This window comes from Haliotis rubra, unplaced genomic scaffold (assembly GCF_003918875.1).
Source record: "Haliotis rubra isolate DU_JTF1 unplaced genomic scaffold, ASM391887v1 Scf1198, whole genome shotgun sequence".
Taxonomy (NCBI): domain Eukaryota; kingdom Metazoa; phylum Mollusca; class Gastropoda; order Lepetellida; family Haliotidae; genus Haliotis; species Haliotis rubra.
Genome location: NW_025765112.1, coordinates 52 through 19,833, shown reverse-complemented (window position 1 = coordinate 19,833; position 19,782 = coordinate 52). Strand labels below are relative to the sequence as shown.

The window sequence follows — 19,782 nt, the reverse complement described above, 5'->3', positions numbered from 1 at the left end:
ACAGGATCAGGGTGTCCCACAAGGTAGTATTTTGTCCGTCATATTATTAAGTATAAAGATTAATAGTTTATCAAAAGTTTGAAACGATTCAATAGATGGACCGTTATTTGTGAATGATTTTACCATTCGTTGTCGTGGTAAAAACATGCATACTATTGAAAGGCAATTGCAATTGTGTTTGAATAAAATTCATAAATGGTATCTCGAAAACGGTTTCAAATTTTCAAAATAAAAAACAAATTGTATCGCCTTTTTCCGAAAATAAAAAACTCACAAAGACCCAAATAAATTTTACTCCTATTAAAATTGTAAAAGATGCCAAGTTCCTAGGTCGAATTTTTGATCAACATTTGACCTTTCGGCCACAAATAAAATATTTGAAAAATAAATGCCTGAATACTCTTGAAGTATTGAAAGTTGTATCCAACTCGAAGTGGGGAGGGGATCAGAAAACCCTCCTCCAACTGCATCGAGCACTTATACGATCCAAACTCGATAATGGCTCCGTCGTCCATGGTGGAGCCTGCAAACGCAACCTTAAATTTTAGACTCTATCCACCATCAAGGTCTGAGACTATGTCTTGGATCTTTCCGAACTTCTCCTATTGACAGTCTCTATGTCGAAGCCGATGAACCTTCTCTTAATCAATGGCGTATAAATTATCCTTACAATATATAACAAAATGATATTCTAACGAGTCTAACCCTGCATATAATTGTGTCTTTAATCCCCCCTACGAGGATTTGTACAACAAACTACGAGGATTTGTACAACAAAAAGTCTTCTCTTGTTCCTCCTCTTGGGCTCAGAATTAAACCATTCGTTTCTGCTGCTGGCATTGATATATAAAATATATCTTCTTCCCGGCTTCTCTCTTCTCCTCCTTGGCAATTAGTGAGTCCACAAGCACTGACAAAGTCTAAAATATCAGATACTAATGAATTACAATATAAACAAGAATATAATCAATTAAAAAGTAAATATAATACATATAAATCCTTATTTACAGATGGATCCAAGGATGGTAGAGCAATTGCTTGTGCCACTGTCATTGGATCCAGCACAATAGTTTCTCGATTGCCTGATAATAGCTCTATATTCACAGCAGAAACAAATGCAAACAGCCTTAAAATATGTTAATAAACACCCTAAATAGAAACAATACATAATATTTTCAGACTCTTTCTTGCCTTTAGGCTACTGAAAATCTTTCTTCCAAAAATCCACTTTTGATATAATTTATTTAATTATATAATGCTCTTGTTACTGGCCAATACGACATCGTCCTCTGTTGGTTACCCAGCCATGTTGGAATCCCTGGTAACACAATGGCCGATTTTGCTGCTAAGGCAGCACTCAACAAATCTGTGACACCACTTCTTATTTCATACTCTGATTAGAAAGCTAGCATTAGAACCTACATACGTGATCTGATGCAGAAGAAGCGGAACACCCAAGTAGGCATCATAAATTACATGAAATGAAACCTTATCTTGGTTACACATACTTGGGTTGTCAGTCCATATTTGAGGAGGTCATTGTGCGACGTTGTCGTATTGGCCATACGCGTTATACTCACAAATGCCTGTTAAAAGGTGACATATTCCGTTTTGTATCCTTTGTGATGAGAGAGTCACGGTCAAGCATGTCTTGCTTGACTTTGTTGCATTCTCCAGCATAAGGGATAAATATTTTAATGTGAAAACTGGTGAGGATCTTTTACCACTGTTTTCATTTAATTATTTTTTAACAAAAGAAATTGAGTTAATTGAGGAATTTTGATTAATATGTTCTGTAGATAGATGTATTTTTGGTGCAAAAAACAAGTTATCACCTCAAGCTCGATTTATCTTCTAAGATGTTAAATGTCATAAGCAAAGCACTTAACAGTATTCTGTAAAGAATAGAAAAGAAACATTGCTCAGTTACAATGTAAATATGGTAATCTTCTATGACATCTCACATCATTACATATCATCAAATTATCGAACGAACTGCTTCAATTCAGATTTCGAACTCTGGCTATAATAAACCCTCTTCTCTAAATACCATACACACGTAAATCGAAGCAAAGAAATAGAGAGTGTCAATGAATATCAAATTAAATATCTATCAGTATTAGCAAAAAATACTATGTATGTACGTGTGTGTGTATGTATGTATGTATGTATGTATGTATGTATGTATGTATGTATGTATGTATGTATGTATGTATGTATGTATGTAGGTAGGTAGGTAGGTAGGTAGGTAGGTAGGTAGGTAGGTAGGTAGGTAGGTAGGTAGGTAGGTAGGTAGGTAGGTAGGTAGGTAGATTGATACTCTCTGATGAATCGTTTCTAGAATGACTGAACAAGTGTTTGTGTGAATTCATGTCTCTTCCTCAGAGACGCAGACTCATCAAATGGTCCTTGAGGTATATCGCAAATAGCCCGACCAGTCATGAAATGGTTAGGTGTAAGAGGTCTCAAGTCCTCTTGACTGTCTGAGGTGTAGCCAAGAGGCCTGGAATTCAGCAAACTCTTTATCTCTGAAAACACTGTAGACATCTCGTTCCAGCTTAATGTTTGTTCGCCTACAGCCGTCTTCAGAGCTCTTTTCGTTTGTTTGACAAGTGATTCGTAGATCCCTCTTGATTGGGGGTCAAAGGGGTCGTAAAGATCCATGTCAATCTCTGTCGGACACTGAAGTCCTCTATCTCTTGCTTGGCTTCAGGTATGATCTTGCGCAGTTCTCTTTCTGTTCCGATGAAGGATGATCCATTATCTGAGATAATGGTTCTTGGTCAACCATGATGCGCCGAAAACGTCATAGAGAAATGAATCAGTGGAGAGACTCTCCACTATTTCCAAGTGTATGGACCTGACAGTAGCACATGTAAACACCGCTCCCCGTGCTTTCCTTTTCTTTCTGTGTCAATATTTGAGATAAAAGGGACCAAACAGGTCAACTCATGTGGTCGTGAAGGGTGGTGAGAACACATTCACTCTCTCTGGAGGTGAGTCTGCCATCACGATTGCATGAGCTGGTTGCCTCAGTTTTCTACAATCACTTCTTTGTTGCATTTCGTCCTCTGATGATCCAAAATCTAAGTCTGCTCTGTGACAGGGTCCGCTCAATGCCTGCACGATTTACTTTCTCATGAGCTTCTCTCAGGATCAGCATGGTGACATGCCCATTTGGTAGCAATATCGGATGCCCCTCATCATAGCTCAGGGTTGACTTCCTAAGTCTTCCTCCAACATGGACAATGTTGTCCTTGTTGAAAGGATTCAAGTCTGCACAAGACTCTGTCCAATCTCCCAGATCCTTCTGAGCTTGCTTGATCCAATACATCTCTGCTGTTGTGATCTTTTCAGGTGATATACTCTAGGGGATCCTGGTTGTCAATCCTTCTCTTCAAATTCTGTATAGAACGTAGACAATAGGCTGTGACTCTTGCTAATCTTGGCCAACTTGAGTACCTCTCACTGTCCATTAATGTCACACTTTAGTCTCTCTTGAAGGGGAAGCAAGGTCTAGACACCTTGCTATCCTCAGTGTATTCACTGGTCTGTTTGCCTTTCTGTTTCTTTTCCCTACATCTTAGATTTTCAGACTTGGCTTAGGTCATCGGCAGGATTTTCTCTCGTTGGCAAGTAAAACCACTGGTTTGGATTCCATTCCGACTGTATCTCACAGACTCTCACTCCAACAAAGGCTTTTCTCTTTGATGATTTTGTCTTCAGCCAATGAAGTACAATTTGTGAATCTGTCCAAAGAAAGACTTGTGGTTTCATCTTCATCTCAGTGTAGATAGTCCTAGCTAATCTCGAGATCAAGAGCGCAACCGTTAATTCAAGCCATGGTATGGTCAACTGCTTCAGAGGAGCTACCCTAGATTTGGATGCATCAGTCTTACTTCCACTGAGTCATCTGAAGTTGGCCATCTGACATGGGCACATGCACCATATGCTTGGCTACTTGCATCTGCGAATAGGTGCAGCTCTGGTTCTCCTGCAGCATCCGTAGGCTTTACAGATCTGATGGTATGGGCCCCTGACAATCTTTCTAGGTCTTGAAATACCTGTTGCCACTTTTGGCTGACGTCTTCTGGCAACTCATCGTCCCATCCACAGGTCTTCATTTTCGAAATGGCCTGCATGCTAATCTTGGCTCTTACGGTGACAACCCCTGCAAGCCCCAAAGGATCATAGATAGTGGAGATGTAAGACATATACACTCTTATCTGTGCAAATCTCTGCTGAGAAACCCTGAACTCTGAAGTGGATGGTGTCAGAAGTGCAATTCCACACTACTCCTAGGGTCTTCACACTTGGATCTTCGCACAGTGAAACATTAACCTCTTCACTCTTGTTAACCCTGTGACTGACCAACCGTTCCTTGATGTCGAAACTACTCGTACTGGGAACAGTCTCCAAATCCCTCATCTTCACGTCAGCTTCTTCCTCTGAATCGCATGAGTGAAGTAAATCGTCTCTCGAGAATTTCTGCAGTAGTGGGATAAATATCTCTGTTTTCCTGTGCTATTCTGAGCATCACAAAGCTAGCCGCATCGAGGGAAGCATGATCACCGAATGTGACCCTCAATAGTCTGTATGTGGTTGGCTCTCTAGTTATATCGAGTTCCCTCCATAGAAATCTGTGGACGTTGGTATTTCTTCTCAACAAGCAAATCTGGAGAAACATCTTGGATATATCCCCTTCAAATGCCACAATATTCTCCTGAATTTTATCAGAACTCCAATCAAGTCACCGATCAAGTTGGGTCCTTTCAAAAGGAGTTAGCTCAAGGAAATACCTTGATATTAACAGGCAGGATCGAAGACTATTCTAAGTGGAGTACTTACCTTGTCAGGCCTGCATACAGCAAAGTGAGGCAGATGCTACTCAAGTTCTTCTTATGAGTTGTCCTCGTCTAACTCTTTCTTTATCTCTTCTGCCCATCCTTTGGCTATGTAATCATCCATCACTGTACAGTACTGCTATGCTTTCTCCGGATCACGTGACAAAGACTTCTCCAGAGAGATAAGTTTTTTTCTATGCAAATGATCTGTTGTTGGACAGGTGGCTAGGATCTTCCTCTCATGGTAAGCCTATCATGTACCTCCTGTCCACCTTCTTACGTGTTTCTTCGAAGCATGACATCACTCTCTTGTCTTCCTCTGTCAGGATCTTCACAGGGCATGAACAATTGGGTGCATGTTTACCTAGCGTCTCCATGTCATACATCCTCTGAATGTCCACCCCTTCGATCATGTTCAAGGAGTTCAATGAGTGAACCCCACTCTGTGTTCCCTCACCGGAACCTAGCACAATCCATCCAAGCCTTGTTCTTTTTGCAATGGGCTCAAAGGATTGTCCCTCGCGGACGTCTTGCTCCCCATGAAGATGCGAATATCTCACTCCAAGTATCAGATCAACAGGCCCGTCCTTCTGGGCAAACTCAAGGTATCCGGGGTGTGTGAAACTAGAGAGCCACATCCTGTCCAACTCTGGAACCTTAAGAATAGTTCTATCAAGCTCTTGGCACCCATTAAGAGCCACCTCCTCGTGGTGGGTGCTGGGTAACGCTAAGCGCTCATCGACCCCCCGTTGTGGACCCGGGGGTATATTTGGTCCACCAACCCGTTTGCCGTGGGTTTGCGCCCTGTGTCTGTGGAGGACGGGAGTCTGGTGGTTGAGGGCACTGGTTCCAGGAACAGCGTTCCTTTGCCCAGCACACCACTTTGCCCCTTACTTCACCTAGACGGCTGGTAGAACTGGCCCAGTTCTATCAATCGGCTTGTCACGCCAAGCCCTGTGCTACAACTGAAAATGTTGCACAAAATTTGAGAATTATTATATCATATTTTTAAGTCTTGGCAATTTTTTAACTTTGAATTTCTGAATTTCAACTGCATAATTCCATGTATGTTTTTGCCTAGAGTCGTATGCCTAGAAGGCGGTGGCTCATGGGCCAATCTGGTGGAATCATTAATCTTTAAATTTTTCTGCTGGAGTATGTCATCCGGGTATCCTTGGTCCTTGTGATACTCCGTGGTGGGTGGGGGAGCTCGGATGATGAAATCTAACAAAAATAACCATGGCTTATGAAACACCAACAAAAGAAACAAACGTCCTCTTGACAATGACCCTGCTGATGATGGCCACAGACTGCCCAAATCGATTGAGTATCGGCCACGTTTCCTTGTAATCGAGACTCTAGACAAGACTCCATTAAAGTTGAACCCTTTTGCAGTATCCAAGGGTATTCAAGGTATTGCTGGGGATGTAAAGAACATTAAACGTCTCCGTTCAGGTGCGCTGCTAGTTGAATGCGCGAAAAACAGCAATCAACCAACTTGATGAATACGGTATTGTTCGTTGGCATTCAGGTCTCTGCCTCTGCTCACAAAACTTTGAACACAAGTAAAGGAATCGTCAGAGACCGTGATCGATTGTTTGATGATATGACGGAACTTGACATGGTATCAGAGTTGAAAGATCAAGGTGTTCTTTATGTTAAGCACTTTACAACCCGAAAAAAAAATGAAACTTTCAAAACGAACCTATTTTCCTTTTCATCTCCAAATGCTCCCAAATCGCTGAAAGCAGGTTACTGTATAATTCCCGTTGACACCTACATCCCTAACCCGCTCAGGTGTTTTAAATGACAGAAATATGGACACGGTGTAAATATTTCAGGGACATTGTCTGTTGTGTTGTGCTCACTGTAGTGAGAAAACACACACAACAGAAGATTGTAACAGTACTTTTAAAAAATGCCCCAACTGCTCGGGCGACCATTCAGCGTTTTCTAAAGAGTGTCCCATTTGGAAAGAGCAAATGGCAATTAACAAAATCAAATTTACCCAAAATATCACTTTTTTCTGAGGCAAAAAAACTGGTTAAGAGATCCGACCTTCCAGAGAGTTATGCTCCAGTTGCCAAAACACCATCTGAGTCTAGCTCTAAAATAACAAAATCATCCACTAGCTGCCAAACAACCTTGAATTTGGTCAAAGGGGACTCTCCACAGAATTTGTACCCTGCAATATCATCTCAGACTGAGGAATCACTTCCTGGTATGTCAAAGTCTTCTTCTGATCATAAATCATCCTCTCAATCACGTTCACTCACTCAATCGTCATCTGAAAATCAACAAATTGTTAAAAGTGAAGGTAAGCCTAAGCCTGATGCTATCAAGAAACATTGTGGCAGAGCTCCAAAAGGGTCGCACAATAAAATTCAGTTGTTCAACAAATATGGCTCTCTTGAGGACATGGACGTATCTGAAAACGTCCATTCTAGGGCACATAGCTTGTCGCCCTCCAAACAGGTGCGGGTAAGATCCCCAGTAAATCCCCCCAAAAGATAGTTTATTCCAATAATATTGTGCAGTGGAACTGCAGAGGACTGAGGACTAACTTAAGCGATTTGCAGCTATTAGTCCAGGATCTGTCTACAGGAGACATATTTAAAACAGACAGATACTTTTGACCTTCGTCAATTTAATGCATATCATTGTTTTTCACCTCCGGGTGATAGGGCGACTGGAGGATCTTCCATCCTAGTGAAACCGAACGTTATCCATAGCCCTGTTGTACTTACTACTAATCTTCAGGCTGTTGCAGTACGAATAACTTTGCACGCTGCATTTACATTATGCTCTCTCTACATATCTCTGTCTTCAACGTTTCACAAAACTGATCTTCAAGCTCTATATGACCAACTCCCGAAGCCCTGTATTATTATGGGAGATCTAAATGGACATAACCAAGTGCACATGCAAACGCTAAAGGTAAATTACTAAAGGAGTTGTGTTCAGATAATGATTTATGTATTAATAATGATGGTTCCAACACATATTTTACACCCTGGTACAGGGACCAATTCTGCTCTCGACTTGTCACTCACAAATTCAGAACTATTAAATGAATTTGAATGGTCAGTCCATGATGACCTCTGTGGAAGTGACCATTTTCCTACTATACTTAAACCTGTCACTCCATCTGATGTACCTCCATCATCACGGCGGAATTTTAAGAAGGCTAACTGGCCTTTATAGGAAACACTGTGTGCTGCAAAACTGAAACCTGATCTTTTTATTGACGTTCCTGATGCTATCAACTGTTTTTCTTATGAACTGAATATCATAGCTGATGAATGCATACCACAGTCCTCTGCAAATCAACATATCCGAAAACCATGGTTCAACGATGAGTGCAAACAAGCTAGAAAGGCAAGGAAAAAAGGCAGAACATTATTTCCGTCGCCATCCTATGGTGCATAATTTGAATAAATTAAAAATGTTAGATGCTAAAGCGCGGCGTACCCTTTAAACAGAATAAACGCCAATCTTGGCAAAATTTTGTATCCAAAATAAATTCTCGAACGCCCATGTCCAAGGTATGGAGCATGGTCCAGAAAATTAAATTTAAAGGTACTAAATCTAGCGTCCATCATCTTAAACATGGCGATCAATTACTTACTGATAAATCAGATATTGAGATTAAACTGGGTGAAACTCTCACTAAACACTCTTCCTCTTCTAATTATGTGCCTAAATTCCAACAATATCAAAAACAACAAGAAAAGAAACCTATTAATTTAAATTCAGATAATGGGGAAGACTATACTGAACTATTTTCTATTCATGAGCTCCATACTGCCCTTGAACAAGCTCACGATACTGCTACAGGGGCTGATAACATACATTATCAACTCCTGAAGCACTTACCAGAATCTTGTCTAGAAACTCTCTTAGATATCTTTGATGATATTTGGACATCTGGTAACTTTCCTCCCTCATGGCGTGACGCTATAGTAGTACCAATACCTAAACCTTGACGTGATCATACAGATCCGTCAAAATATAGACCTATTTCACTAACTAGCTGTGTTTGCAAAACCATGGAACGAATGATAAACAATCGACTTGTTTGGTACTTGGAAACAAATAACCTTATAACGGATATACAAAGTGGTTTCCGTAAAAATAGAAGTACTGTCGTTCACTTAGTGCGTTGGGAATCATTTGTTAAAAACGCTCTAATTAATAAACAACATGCCGTGTCTATCTTTTTTGATCTTGAAAAGGCATATGACACTTCGTGGAAATATGGCATTTTAAAAGATTTACATGGCTTAGGATTGCGAAGCCGTTTGCCTCAATTTATAGCCAACTTTATAAAGGACAGACAATTTCAAGTCCGCGTGGGTTCAACCCTGTCTGATCATTACAATCAGGATCAGGGTGTTCCACAAGGCAGTATTTTGTCTGTCACACTATTTAGTATAAAGATAAATAGTTTATCAAAGGTTTTAAACGATTCAATAGATGGATCTTGATTTGTGGATGATTTTAATATTTCTTGTCGTGGTAAAAATATGCATACCATTGAACGGTAACTGCAGCTGTGTTTAAACAAGATAAATAAATGGTGCCTTGAAAATGGCTTTAAATTTGCTAAATCAAAAACTAATTGCATACATTTTTGCCGTAAATACAAACCACATACAGACCCTGAACTATTTCTAGATAGTACGCCAATCAAAGTTGTCAAGGAGGCCAAGTTCTTGGGTTTAATTTTTTACTCTCATTTAACGTTTCTGCCGCATATTAAATCCTTTAAAACTAAATGCCTGAAGGCACTTGACTTGTTGAAAGTCGTTTCGAATTCTAAGTGGGGAGGGGATCAAGCCATACTCCTACATCTATATCGATCATTGGTCCACTCGAAACTTGATTATGGCTCCATCGTATATGGTGGAGCCTGCAAAAGCAACTTTAAACTATTAGATTCTGTCCATCACCAAGGTCTAAGACTTTGTCTTGGATCCTTTAGAACTTCTCCTGTTGACAGTCTCTACGTCGAGGCAGATGAACCATCTCTTGCACAACGCCGTATAAAATTGTCCTTTCAGTATATAACAAAACTTTATTCTAACGAGTCTAACCCTGCATTCCGCTGTGTCTTTACTCCTCTTTATGAGGATTTGTACAACAAAAAGCCTTCTCTTGTTCCGCCTCTTGGTTTAAGAATTAAACCATTCATTTCTTCTGCTGGCATTGAGCTGGAAAATATGGCTCCTTCCCGTCTCCTTTCTTCTGCTCCTTAGCAGTTGGTTAGGCCCTCCTAACTTTAACAGTTGAACTAACTTTAACAGCATTTAAAAAAATCAGAGCTAATGAATTACAATATAAACAAGAATATAATCAATTAAAGAATAAGTATAATGCATACAAATCCTTATTTACAGATGGGTCCAAGGACGGTGGCGCAGTGACATGTGCCACTGTCACTGGATCCAGAACAATATCTTCTAGAATACCTGATAACGGCTCTATATTTACAGCAGAAGTAAACGCCATCTTAACAGCTCTTAAATATATCCAAAGACATCCCAAACATAAACAATATATAATATTGTCTGACTCTCTTTCATGCCTTCGGGCTATTAAAAATCTCTCTTGCAAACATCCACTTTTAATTGAAATAATCGAATTATATAATGAACACAATGGCTGATCTTGCTGCTAAGGCAGCACTAAACAGGTTTGTGACACCACTTCTTAACCCATAATCTGATTACAAGGCTAGCATCAGAACCTACATCCGTGATCTGATGCAAAAGAAGTGGGACACCCAAGTAGGTATTAATAAATTACATGCAATATAACCCTACATTGGTTACACCTACTGGGTTGTCAGTCCAAATTTGAAGAGTCATTATGCGGCGATGTCGCATTGGCCATACAAGGTATACACATGAATATTTGCTTAAAGGCGAAGATCCTCCGTTTTGCATCCCTTGTGATGGAAGAATCAAAGTCAAGCATGTCTTGCTTGACTGCATTGAGTATTCCATCACAAGGGATAACTATTTCAAAGTAAACTCTATGAAGGATCGTTTTAATAATGTTAGTTCTCATTTAATTATTGCATTTTTAAAAGAATTAGATTTGTTAAGTGATTTGTAAATAGATACATATTTTATTATTGGTAGTTTGAATTTGTAACAGAGATTGGACGTTGAAGTAGCGTAAGTCCCAAAACATTCAAAGTAAATTCAAACCAACCTACTATATTTTAATCGTAGACTATTTGTTCGTTTAATTTATGGCTAGATTATCTAACACTGCTAATAGCTGAGGGGATGGTGTAAATCCAGCAAGGGTCCATGCAGGAATCAAATGTACTGTAAGTCCCCATGGCCCCTAGTATGGTGATCTACCTTCAGCTGTATTGCCATCTATAGTTAAACTGTTTTAGATTTAATTACTAGTTTTAAATTCGAATCTGTGATAATCTAGTTATTTTACTGTCCTTCGTTGACAGGTTTTTTGCAGTTTACCAATTTGTTACTATGCATAAAATTAATTGTTCTCGTCACGATATGGCTGAAATATTGCCGATGTGACGTTAAATTTTAACTCACTCACTCACTCTGTCAAGCTCATGAACTTCCAACTCATAGTCCTCTGAACCACCAATTCCACTGACAAAGAACTTCACATTTCTACTGTCACTTTGTCTAACCCAATGTTACCCAACTACACTGATCTCAATGCTCTCACGTTAACCCTGCAAACCCAAACTCATAGCAAATCCTGGCTTATCAAAGTAGTGCCTGCACCACTATCAATCAGAATGTTACCCTCTCTGAAGCGACCACTGGGTGATCTACACTTAGCTCTGATTACAGGCATGATACTAGGGACATGACAACCATTTGCTACATCAGGCATAGCACCACTGGCAGTTAAGGTGTCAACATGCAACAAGGTATGGTGTGTTCTAACAGATCCTTTACATCACGTTGCCGTTTAGATCTGCAATGTATGGCCCCATGGCCCTTAACTAAACGTGCAATACAAAGTCCATTGTCTCTGACAAAGTCAACTCTCTCGGAAACAGGAACACATTTGAACTCAGACACTAATTCTGTGAAAATCTCTGCAAAGTAGCATGTCACTGCCCTCTGTGCAGAATAAACACCATCTCTCTTGTCTCTTGTTTTCTCTCTCTTGTCAAATGGAGCTGCTGATGCATGGATGACATCCCCAAAGTCTGGATCGCAGTCAGCCCGCACTCTCTTCTGGATGTAGTCACTGATATCCTGTAGAGTAGGATTTCTACCGTAGTCGCGAATCTCAGCCGCAATTGATCTCCATGGTCCAATGAGGTTGTTGGGAAGCCTACCAATGATCGCCCAGAGGGATTCGATGCTGTTCACATCTGACATGTAATTGAGTCTCTTGAGGGTCGCCAGACACCCAACAATGTCGATTAACAAAGTCCGCAGATTCTTCCTGTCATTAGGGTTCAGCTTTTCCCCTTTGCACAGGTTGTTTATAAATGCACGTGTTATCACACTTCTCTGGCCAAACTGTCTCTTCAGTAACTTCAATGCAGTTGCATACATAGTGCCCGAGGCACCTAACGCATCAATAACACACTTTGCTTCACCTGCAAGATGTGCCTTCAGGTGAATCATCCTCTGATCGCCCTTAAGGCTTCTCTTCTCATGAATGTGGATCTTGAAGGACTCTATGAAATCTACATAAGTGAATGAATCCCCATTGAATGTACTCAGGTTAAAAGATGGAATGTCTCGTGCAGCCTCTAATCTGAAGATGACATCTGCCAATGACAAAGACTCAGAAGAAACTTCAAACTCAATCTCTTTAAACTCAACCAGGTCGTCAATCCAGTCATCAACAATGCCTGGGGCATGCACAGTTCTTCCATCCTTACCAGGTTTCCCTTTCACATCGTTGGTTACTGAAGGCAAGTCACCAGTATCACCACTTTGCTTCTCTGTGTGACCATTGGCACCATTTTTCTCTCAATCACTACCAAATTTTTTGTTAGTATCATCACAGCCTAATGCATCGGAAGAATGTGAGCTGGTCTCAATCACATCTTCTTTGCTCCATTTTTTGCGTTACTTCTGACTGTCCACGATCTCTGTTTGACTCTACCTTCTCGACTACCTTGTAGTAGTCATTTGGAGACTTCTGATCCCACTTATCAAGTCTGCTCTTCTGCGAAGGAATGATCTCATACATGTTGAATTGATATCCATCACTCTATCAAAGTCACGGGAAATAAGGTTTTAATTTTCTTCTTATTATGTTCATGTTTCTTCATACTACCTGTCAACCTGTTTATAGCTGTCATAAGCTTAGTTCTGAGAACCTATCTCTTCTGTTAAACTTTTTTCTCTGGTTCATCATCATGATCCCCTTGTTGTTCTATCTCCATATGAGTATTTTCTTTAGGAGACTCGTGCACTTCGACTTTCGTTGCCATCGTGAATCTCTCGTTTCCAACACCAAGTTGTCTATGAGGGCGACGCTCTTGAAATATATATCTTCAGAAACTTTGGCGCAAAAAACAAGTAATAATCTGAAGCTCGATTTATCTTCTGATATGTTAAATGCCATAAGCAAAGCACCAAACAATATTCTGTAAAGAACAGAAAAGAAACATTGCTCAGTTACAATGTAAATATGGTAATCTTCTAGCTCATCTCACATCATTACTTAAATGAACATCAAATTATTGAACGATCTGCTTCAATACAGATTTCAAACTCTGGCTATAATAAACCCTCTTCTCTAAATACCATACACACATAAAATCCAAGCAAAGAAATAAAATTGTCAATGAATATAAAATTAAATATCTATCAGTATTAGCAAAAATTAGATGAATGGATGTGTGTGTGTGTGGATGGATGGATGCATGTATTATCTGAACATGATGCTTTGCACTAGGTACAGTGACAGACTATGTAAACAACCAGTGTCGCAAAATAGATGCTTCCTAAACTAAGGGTTGACAGGTTATCGAGAATATAACTTTCTCGACAATTGCTACATTTTCGCATTAATCGAACAAAACATGTCTTTATAAAATGCAATAACGTTCAGATGATAATCCCAGACAAGAACGTAAGTAAAATGCACATATAAAACCGCAAATAACCTCAAATACACAACACCCCTACATGTAAAATAGACTCAGCTTTAAAGAAAACTGTCATTATGTCATTTCCATCAAATTTTGAGTATTTTAAAAACGCTTGCAATATAAAACACATATATCATCAAAACCTGCACTTAAAAATAGTATTCACCTGAAGAGGATCTCTCCGAGCTGAATATCAAATAATAACGAAAGCATCTCTGCGTCATGTTGCCATGTTGTGCTTCGTATAAGCGCAATCATCACCGGAAGGGATGATGGCGAAACGAAGGGAGTAATCATTAAAATTTGAAAATATACAAATGACGTTGAATCTATTCCAAACAATTTTAATAATTGTTAATTTAGAAGTAGTATACACAATAGCAAAACGGGACCAGGTCCTTCCAAAGGCTTAATTTTCCAGGATTAAGCCATGTTAAGTCCCCAATGCCTAACCGCTGGTTGTGTATATTACTCGCAGCTGTGCATGCAAAATTTCACGAAATTCCAGTAAAATAGTTTCTGAAATATTGCCTTTTTGAGGCGAGCATGGGGTCTGTTTGGCGAAAGGCTAACTATCCAACGTATTCCCGTACTTGTTATAAAAGTAGCGAGGCGAGAGCCTCTTGAAGCTAAATCATACCGCTGTGTGAGCGAAGTCGCAGTGTTTGTGTGTCTGTGTGCGTGTGCGTGTGGTGGCGTGTGCTTGTGAAGGGGGCTCGGCTCGGCTTGTTCAGCCGACTGGCTGGCTGGCTACGTTATGTTGATGTCCGCGAAACAGTTTATTGTGAATCTCCTTCTATAATTTGTTTGGTTTTCATAATAATGTATTGCCAGGCCTCTTGCCTCCCTTGTTCTATGAACTTTTTTTTTTCTCAGTCTTCGCTGATGGAAGTGCTTTGACGAGTCTGAGTTCGAATCTCTTGCTTCATTCTGTGGTACTTGGCGTTTTCTGAGATCACAAAACGAAACTCTTCCTCTGAGTCGGCGAGCACGGTGGAAATATGATCGTCTATGGTGTTTAGATTCGCTTCGGCTAGAATTCTAATTCCGTCGTGTTTCAATGCTTTACGTTGCAGTTTACGATATACATACCTAAGGGCCAATTCCGCCAACACTGCCACTCTGGCTGTTATTTCGATGCCTAACACCACAGGTGTGGCCACGATAGCGGATAACAAACCTGACACCTGTCGCGCCTAATCCCATGCTCGTTGCCATCAAAACGGTGTCAGCACCGTCCACAGAATTGACAGCCCTGTGATATTTTTTCTATAATGCTGACCGTGCATATTTTCACGTTATAGTTGTTGTTTCATCTCACATAACTGTCGCAAACGAAACCCGTCTACAGTTTCCAGTGTTTTTGTTATTTCATCCACGACTGGGTATGGCTTGCTTAATCTGCGGATTGGACACGCCTCACTACGTAATCCCTTGGTACGAGAACAAAATATTGTGATCATCTCATATGTTTTTATTGCAATATGAGAGACATATTAAAACACGATGATACGAAATTGATTATAATATTTATAATACCCTATTTAGAACCTCTATTTATTCAAACATTTTAGATTCCTTGGATGACAGTGACGGCGAACACATACTACCTGATCTGTAACATACACAAAAGCATATCATACTGTCTGTGTTTAGTTCGTCACACCATAACACCTGTTCATATTCACTTCTTGAAAATACAGACAATGTATCACTGTTGATTAAACGTTCAAGCTTAATTTTGTCCGCCATCTCAGTGCAACTGTCAGTCGACTACTGACAGACAAACTATGAAACACTATTCATTGTCAACACAAGCTCAACTAGGTTTCTAACTACACAAACCCGGCTTGCTCAATCTGTGGGATTATGCACATTAATTAATTGCTCTACCCATGGGAATTAGCACTACTTATTGTGTAATGACAGGATTTGGGCAGAGTGTCGCCCATTCTTGGAGATTTCGCAAATGTCTTGCGTCATTCGCGGATTGGGCAATTCCGTAAATTGCGCACGACATATATATGTCAGTGTGTGTGTGCTCGCTCGTGCGTGTGTATATGTGTGTATGCATGTAGTATTTATAGGGATTTTGTTTTTGGTCAATAAACACAGTCAATAAACACTGAGGTATTTACAGTACACAAAACCCAATGCATAATTTTTTTTATACAACATGATAACATGACACAGACGTTTTGTGTTCAGATAAGTACCGACGTACTGGCCTTCAACTCTACACCTCTGGGACAAATTCATCTGACCCCAAAGAAGGAGATCTATGTCACTCAGTTAGTGGACGTCCTGACGGTACAGACATCTCTGATGTCCTGAATGTCACCTGTCTCTCTACCTGGCGCTACCTGACTGCCTACACAGAGACTGTTAATGATGGTGGAAGTGCTGTGTTAGACTTCGTTGAAGTACAGGTGTGGTGTAAGTATAAAATGACAGGCAAGCAAGAAATCGGTAGCCAGACAATAATCAACATCCACACAAACCAGTGGTTGATTTCATATGAGCAAATTACACGAAAACAGAGCACATGGAGAAATTCGTTGGCAAGTTGCCAATTTCTGACAGCTTTGCTCGCTGTAGTCAAGAAGACGGATCTTTTCCATCTTCAGTGTCACACATGACATGATCAAAAGACTAGTAAATTTGCCATTTCCTGCAGCCGAACAAGCACTATGCCTCTAGATCTACAATGCCAATATGTGTCAGACCAAAGGCTACGCCATGACTAAAAGCTTTAGTCTCGTGCCGAGATAATTAGAATCATTCTCCTGACCCATGCCTTTTGGCAATGAACTGCCCTATCACGCTGACGCTGACTTTTACTTTAACCAACTTATGACAAAACGTCGAAATTACTTTAAACGTTATAGTTAGTGCATATTGGTCTTGTATCTTACTGAAATCAAGTATTCCTGGTAACACACTGACTTAACTTATCACATTGATATGCCCATGTTGTTGGAAAAACAGGAATCTGTGTTGGTAGATGTGCGAAAAACCCAATAAATTCTCCACATACACGATAATTTCAATTTGTTTTAAAACCCTATGAATTAAATCCCAGAAACCAGTTGTTCTTTTTGTAAAATGTGGTTTTATGACTGAGTCAGGGATGTTTGTAATACTGTTCCCGTGATATTTGTTCCATCAATATGGTAAGCATGTCTAAATAGCTAAAAGCGAAATGAATGGTCGTCTCCTTATCGTACTTCTGTAATCGAAAGAAAGAGTTTCTTTTTCGTCTTCGTAATTTTTTGTCTTAGGGTTTGAGTTCACATAAATTTAATTAATTCTCATTAATATACATATTTGATTTGAGACCAAGGAAGTTAAACATACCTCAATACTCTGATTGATATGTCCTGTTAAATAATCCTCTTGAATATGTTTCTTTACAAACTGGTAATGAACGAATACACAATATTATTTCCAAAGCAATATCCGATAGCTGCTGAAATTAATGGTCCTACCGCGGTCATCATGCAATGGCCTGACTGCAGTTGGAGCAGTGTAAACAGTTCACATTTGAATATACGAGTGATATAAGAGAAAAGTGACGTCACTCATCTGTACGTGTATTTCAGCGTGTGCGTCTGGTCGTTATGGACCGACTGCCGTAACTGTAGCATGGAGTGCAACTCGTCACTGTCACAACACAGGGGACTCCTGTAATCCTGGCACAGGGGCGTGTTCAAATGAAGGCTGCCAACCAGGATGGGCAGGGACCAGACTGTACAGGTATATACAGGATTGTACGTTGATGTGCAATGTCAATTTATATCATGTTGTGAAGTCACGTTTTTGTTATTGGACGATATGTGTAACATGAAATCATATTACTGTTCATAACGGTACCAAGCTGTGTGTGATAAACATAAGTATCCTAAAATATATAACCCTACAAATCAACTCATCGTATCCCTCCAAATTATTATCAGTGTGAATAATGACGTTACCTACACCCAAATCGATCCTGAAGTAAGTATACTTCCTCGTATAACACATTATGCCTTCGGTCTGTACCATTGGGAGACATGGAGAAAGATGTAACAAGTACTTCAGTAACTGTCGCTGTAACTTTTACCTCTGAGTACTTTTCGTGATTGTAACGTCTGACTGGCTTGTTGCAGTTTAGATCCGCAGCCTTATAAAACTGCTTTTGGGGCTACAATATTTGTATATATGGGTGATGCAAAGACAAATACACTAGCCTACTGTGTTTCGTGTGGTCAGCCAGTCTGTCACCAGTGTGTACTGGCAAATGTCTTATCACCAGACCATTGAAGCTTGTAATGCTTAGGTACCACTTAGGATAAATGACTACATGTCTTTTTATGAACGATATGACATGATCAAAGAGTATTAAGTTTGTTATTTCCTGTATAAGAAATAAACGTGTATGCATCTAGATCGCCAATGCCTCTATGTGTCCAGATCAAAGGTTACACCATGCCCTGGAAGCTTTAGTCTTGTGTCGAATAGTAGAATCATTCTCTGATCATGCCTTTTGGCAATGGACGCCCTATCACAATGACTCTGACTTTAAATTAAACTAACATGACAGAAACTCCGAAGCAACTGACGTCGAAATCACCTACACGCTAATTAATGCATATTGGTCTTGTATCTTACTGAAACCAAGCATTCTTCGTAACACACACTGAATTAACGAATCACATTGACGTACCAATGTTGGTGGTCAGTGGATTTTCTTGTCCAGACTCGATTATTTCTGCGACCGGCTCCATACAGCCTGAATATAGCTGAGTGTGGCGTTCCAGCAACATATGCGTAAACAATAATACATAGAGGTGTAATAACATAAATATGTTCTGTGATCCATCCCTCAGATATCATGGAACTAGTCCTAACAACATAACAGTAACCGTTATTGCAAGAAATGTTCTATAATGATGGAACACAGAATCTGTACAGGTAGTGTGTGGAGAAACAAAGAAAATCTCCACATTCACGATAATTTCAATTTGTTTTAAAACCCTATCAATTAAATCTGAAACTAGTGGGGTTTTTTAAATATGGTTTTATGACTAAGTCAGGGGATGTTTCTAATACTGTTCCCGTGATATTTGTTCCGATCAATATTGTAGAAAAGCATGTCTAAAAGGCAAAATGAATGGTCGCCTCCTTATATGCATTCTTGCAATCGAAGAAAAGAGAGTTTCTTTTCGTCTTCGTAATTCTTTTGACTTAGAGGGGTTTGAGTTCACAATAAATTTAATTAATTCTCATTAATATAAATATTTGATTTGAGAACAAAGGAAGTTAAACATACCTCAATACTCTGATTGTTGATATGTCCCGCTAAATAATTATCTTAAATATGTTTTTACAAACTGGAGTAAACGAATACACAATATTATTTCCAAAACATATCTGATAGCTGCTGAAATTCGATGGTCCTGCTGAATTCATCATGCAATTCACGAAGATGAAAGGACAGAATGTGCTACACGTCAATCGCCGGCTATGTCAGCTTGAGACCCAAGATGTTTTCCATCAAGAAAGCAGACAACGACAAAATCAGAAAGGCTTAAAGGCGTGAAAACATGTGTGGTGAAACACATCAAGCACGCCAGATTCAAAGGAAGCCCTGTTCAAGAAAAAAAAAAATGTTCAAACACCAGATGAACGTATGCTGGGAAGCTTAATGGACACAGGTTAAAAATTTAACTGAGAATCAACAAGACGTTAAGCTGTCTCACATGGACACGAAATGTCTCAAACACCACTTACTCGATACGGACACACGCACATATTAAATAATTAAAACGCACGCCAATA

General features: G+C 39.7%; 1 protein-coding gene across 1 annotated transcript in view; it reads left to right on the top strand.

Moving 5' to 3' along the window:
* Positions 1-17,732, top strand: part of LOC124261810 — a gene marked incomplete at its 3' end in the record, with an annotated part of 73,240 nt that extends 55,508 nt beyond the window's left edge. Inside the window, exons 3-4 of the mRNA XM_046696190.1 lie at positions 16,171-16,398; positions 17,565-17,732. Of these exons, the coding sequence (XP_046552146.1) occupies positions 16,171-16,398; positions 17,565-17,732 (396 nt within the window). The remainder of the gene's footprint in view (positions 1-16,170; positions 16,399-17,564) is intronic.
* Between the last annotated feature and the right edge of the window lie 2,050 nt (positions 17,733-19,782).